The following is a 5,289-nucleotide window of genomic DNA, read 5'->3' on the forward strand; positions in this document are numbered from 1 at the left end:
AGAGTGAAGAGATAATGGAAGAAGAATATTAGGGAGAGGGATGGAAGAATATATTAAGGAAAGGGATTGGAGGGAGTGATTAGAAGAGATAATGGAAGAGAAAGAGATAATGGAAGATAAATTTCTCCTTTTTTTTATGGATGGGAAGGAAGATATATATAGGGAGAGAAAGAGAGAGAGAGAGATATGTTGGTGGAGAGCTCATCATGTTGTCCCTCTTAGTGGAGAATCCATCATTATTGTTCTTAGTGGAGGGCCCATCATGTTTCTTAGTGGAGAATCCATCATTATTGTTCTTAGTGGAGGGCCCATCATGTTTCTTAGTGGAGAATCCATCATTATTGTTCTTAGTGGAGGGCCCATCATGTTGTCTTAGTGGAGAGCTACCATCATTGCTCTTCATAAGAGGCCTCACAAGAGGCCCCATTGAGGCCCCACAACGCGGGCCCCACAACGCGGGCCCCACAACGTGGGCCCCACAACGTGGGCCCCCGGTTGATTCAATTTTAAACAAATGTTCAATGCGGGCCCACCAAACGGGTACAAATTCTCCCTTGCTCGGATTCTCACGAATAACCCTTCTCCGCACTTTAGCGGAAAAAATCAGAACATTGCAGAAATGACCAGAAAGATTTGAGAAAGCGTAAGGGACGAACACCGGAATAGAAAACACTGAAAAATTGACAGCGAAACCCTAATTTCTTTTTTAATCAAAGCAGAGCAAAATGGGGTGTCTACAAAGAGTGAGAGGTTTGAGAGGAGAAAAGGTTACTACAAGAAATGAGGGGTTTTCTCTTTGGACTCTAGGAGGGCTTCTCTGGTGAGGCGAAAACATGTTTCTTCTTCCTGGTTACTTAGGGTGTGTTCCTCTTCTTTCATTCTTCATTTCCATTAGTTTTTCCTTGCAACCCTAGCATAATGTTGGAGGTTTTTTTAAGGGGATTTCTCCTCATACTTAGTGTATAGATTTGGGGGTTTTTTGTGATTGTATAGAAGGTTGGAGAGAAGGGTTTTTCGGTGGTTTTTACAAGTGTGGAGGTAACGTTGTGCTATTTGGTTTGAAATAATGGACCTGTGTTACCTTGTCGTTGGATGTAGCCCATTATGGTGAACTGCATATATTGTTTTCTTCTTGTGATTGCTTGTGATTTATTTCTTTTGCTCCTCTTAAAAACTGGGCTGCTGTTGGATCAAATATCAAGGGGGTACCGCCCACATGGGACTTGACCGTCGGGCACCGTATTAAAACTCTTGTTTTATAATATTGTAAAGTAGTAACGGTTTGCTAGAAGAACTCTTAATTTGACAATATATTTTCTGAATTATAGTTTATAATGTAAAAGATATTAACAAGGGAAAAGTGTTTCTACTCGGTCAAAAGTAGATAACGTCGTCTACTACGTCGCATGAAACAAAGTGGGCCCACATTGCTTGGATAATCCAGAGCATTCATTTGTTAGGCCCTGAGATAGATAGGGTGTGCCCTAAAAATCAACTTCAAACGATCATCCTAACCCTTCAATTTGTGGAGGTTAAAAATGGGAGGTTCATAGCCCTCCATATTTAACCTCCACAAATAGAAGGGTTGGGATGATCTTATGGTTTTTATTTTATTTTATTTTATTTTGGCACACCCTAACTATTGCGATCAGGACCCAAACAATGTGGGCCCCACTGTAACTTTGGCCGACGGAGTAGATAACGTATCTACTCGGCCGTGTAGAAACACTTTTCCCTATTAACAATTAGATTGGTATGGTAATTCCATCACAATATTATCCGAAAACATGAAATTGTCAAAACGATTTCCCGAAGGAAATGATATATTAAGACGTTTTTTGATAAATTTGCCATCAGTGGATCAGGATCATCCTATCATAGTTTTAACGTAGATGATGGATGGATTTTTTATGTGAGTGGGGGTCCACCATATCAACAGCTTGAACGACAGAAAATCGACACCAATTATTTCTCAAATCGCATATTTGAAAAACATCCAAATGGTCAAAGGAGTTTAAAATATATTTATTTACCATTTAACCAAGTTTTGGCAACTAATCTTTAATAGCGAAGTAACGAAAATAAAATTTTTTATAGATGCTGTAAGTTTTTTTATAATTACAAGTGAAATTTTATTTTCTACCCCATTCCTCCGCATATCCATCCTTTTGTTTGTGCTTTCTTGGAAATGACTATTTTCAGGGAAAGGCAAACAAAAGGTGGAAATATAGCCATTCTTAAGAAAAGATAAACAAGAGGAGGTGGTAATGCTGAAAAGGGGTCGGGAAAAATCAATTTCCTAATTAGAGTGGTATTGGCCAACCTTAAAAAAAGGTCTGCAAATTAGCAATCAAATGGGTAGGTATAAATAGGGTAGGCATTGTTCGAGACCATGTGGGAGATCACCCAGTTTGATTTCAGCATGTCCTTCGCTCGGCTAATAGGGTAGCGGACCGTTTCGCGAGAGATGGAGTAAATTGGATCTTTGATTTTCTTCCTCCATAATATGTTGTTTCTTATTTTTCTTTGTCTGTACTCATGACCAGTTGGGTGGTGGGGCAAGCCCCACTTATTAATTTAGATCTAAGCATTTAAAAAAAGGGCAGGCATTTTTCAACTCAGATAAGTTACATTATAATTTAGGTACGAAAAGATTGTTTCAACTTTCACAGAAAAAAGAGTCTGACGACTGCTTCTATTCTTTGCGGGGAAAGATCTACTTGGATGAAAAAAATAGATTAGATAGCGTAGTTGTTAAACCATATATTGATTAAGTTGTAACAAGACCATTTCCATGAAATCACATGACACTTAAGCCATGCATCTGTTTCTCTCTCTCTCTCTCTCTGCCTATAAATATGCACCCATTCTAAGCTTCTTCCACACCATCAAAACACTCGCACCCAATACTCCTCTTTAGATTGATAAAATGGAGAAGGCTACTCCCCTCCTTGTACTTGTACTCCTTTCCTTGGCATCTTCTCTTACCTTTGCCGCTGATCCCAGTCCTCTACAGGACTTTTGTGTTGCTGACAATATGTCTCCAGGTACAAATGCTTTTTTTTTATTTCTCAATTTAACTTCCATTAGTATCATGATAATCACGTGTTTGTGCAAACCCAATTCCATTTTTGGTAGGTATTGTGGGGTTTGGCTAGATGACTTGAGAAATATTGTTATTGCATTTACTCTGCGTGTGGACACCGGCCCTACGTGCATGGGTTATGTTTTTTTTTATTGGCTGATCTTTTTTTGATGTTTTTCCTTCTCAGTGTTAGTCAATGGCGTGGTTTGCAAGGACCCAATGCTCGCTCAGGCAAGCGATTTCTTCTTTCCAGGGCTTGACATGCCACGCAACACAAATAACCGAGTTGGGTCCAATGTGACCGCAGTGAACGTGGTCCAAATACCAGGACTCAACACTCTTGGCATCTCCATGGCTCGCATAGACTTTGCACCCTACGGACTAAACCCTCCCCACACACACCCAAGGGGCACTGAGATGATTGTAGTTCAAGAGGGCACCCTCCTCGTTGGTTTCGTCACCTCTAACCTTGCAAATGGCGAAAATCGGCTCATATCAAAGGTCCTCAATAAGGGTGATGTGTTTGTGTTTCCAATAGGTCTCATTCACTTCCAATTCAATGTTGGACAGACCAATGCGGTGGCCATTGCCGCTCTGGCAAGTCAGAACCCAGGTGTGATCACCATAGCTAATGCCGTCTTCGGATCAAACCTGCCCATCTCCGATGATGTTCTCGCCAAGGCCTTCCAACTTGACAAGAAAGTAGTTGATTTTCTTCAGGCACAGTTCGGGCCCAAAAACTAGATGACTACCGACAAGGATCCCATGCATTAACTACCATAGTGTATTGGAATATGCAAACTTGATGTTTGCATTTCTTAAAAGAGTAATAATAATACAGTCTGAGTATGTCACTGGGGAAATCAAGGGATTGATTGACTATACAATCTTGTTTTTCATGAATTCGTCTCTCTCTCTCTCTCTCTCTCTCTCTCTCTCTCTCTCTCTCTCTCACACACACACACACACACACACCGATCATGAAGTCTGCAACAGGATGATCCTAACCCACTGATGGGAAACATAAAGTCAAAGTGAAGCCCAAACTTAAAGCGAGGGATACACTACACATTCTGATGGTTATCTTTTATAGTTCATCACAAAGAAATTCACATAGGGTTCATCACAAGTGATTTGGAACCACACAAGGACCAATGTGAAGTAAAATAGGCATAGAATGAGTAATCAGAGAATCATTTTGCCAAGATACGAACCAAACAGGATCAAATCACATCCCGAGACTAAAAATGTAGCTGAAACTGAAACATGCAACGAGAAGCATGGTCGCGTATTTCAAAAGTTCACAGTGGAGATTTACAAGCATGATCAAACACAAGTAACTAAGATCAAAATATACGAATGAACAAAGTCGCGATATTCAAAAGGATTCATATATCACGTGACATAAACGATGTCTTCATCATAGTAGACCAAAACTGAAAATTAGCACCTTTAAACAAACGAACGTTTTGCTGAAAACTTGAAGAATTGGTATTGCCTGCCATATTGCCAACTTACCGAACCCGTGCCGGTCTTCTTTCGAAATTGTCCCCAGCCTTTCTGCTCTGATACCACTATGTAGAATTTAAAGAACAAGTAATACAGAAACACAGAAGAGAACAGAACACAAAAGAACTTTATTATATTGCTGAATGTATTTAACACACACGAAATAGCCTTTCAATAAGACTTTGACTTTGTATCTCGCGGCCAATCCATAAAGCATGTTTCCTATCTACTTTTAACCGATACAACACTACTCCAATCCGGTGTCTCTCTCTCTCTCCAACGTGCATGAACTGTTGGTGGGCCCAATAATTAATTTGTTTTAATTTGTGAGGAAGGTAGGTCCCACCATAGGATGATCCAAACCATCCATTCGATGGCCCACAACGTAAATAGGTTGCACCGCGAAATATTATTTCCAAAGCTCTGATCTAAAGAGAAACCTCTATAGATTTGAGGGTTGCGATCATCCTTTGAAAATGATATTTTGAAAATGATATTCTGGAGTGAAACCTATTTAAGTTGTGGGCCATCGAATAGATGGTTTGGATCATCCTATGGTTCAGGTCTTACAGTAACATTAAGGCCCAATTGTAGGTAGGGGTGGTTATTCGGTTTTAACCGAACCGAATAGACCGAAATTTGGTAACCGAAATAATTTCAGTTACCAAATTTCGGTAACCGAAACCGAACCGAAT

At 40.0% G+C, this 5,289-nt stretch overlaps 1 protein-coding gene across 1 annotated transcript; it reads left to right on the forward strand.

The window, feature by feature from the left end:
- The first annotated feature begins 2,860 nt into the window (after positions 1 to 2,860).
- On the forward strand, positions 2,861 to 3,892 carry LOC143867522 (germin-like protein 8-2). The gene is made up of 2 exons (XM_077376124.1): positions 2,861 to 3,047; positions 3,273 to 3,892. Exons 1-2 carry the CDS (start codon positions 2,930 to 2,932, stop codon positions 3,827 to 3,829), a joined length of 675 nt encoding a protein of 224 aa, XP_077232239.1. The 5' UTR covers positions 2,861 to 2,929; the 3' UTR covers positions 3,830 to 3,892.
- Positions 3,893 to 5,289: the final 1,397 nt, after the last annotated feature.

This window comes from Tasmannia lanceolata, unplaced genomic scaffold (genome assembly GCF_043159265.1).
Source record: "Tasmannia lanceolata isolate RefF3 unplaced genomic scaffold, GAP_Taslan_0.1 ptg000257l, whole genome shotgun sequence".
In the NCBI taxonomy this organism is placed as follows: domain Eukaryota; kingdom Viridiplantae; phylum Streptophyta; class Magnoliopsida; order Canellales; family Winteraceae; genus Tasmannia; species Tasmannia lanceolata.

Bases quoted from the DNA above. Each gene is read 5' to 3' on its own strand.
- LOC143867522 (XM_077376124.1), top strand. From the start codon at position 2,930: ATGGAGAAGGCTACTCCCCTCCTTGTACTTGTACTCCTTTCCTTGGCA. The intron at 3,048-3,272 runs GTACAAATGCTT...TTTCCTTCTCAG, and splicing joins TGCTGACAATATGTCTCCAG to TGTTAGTCAATGGCGTGGTT.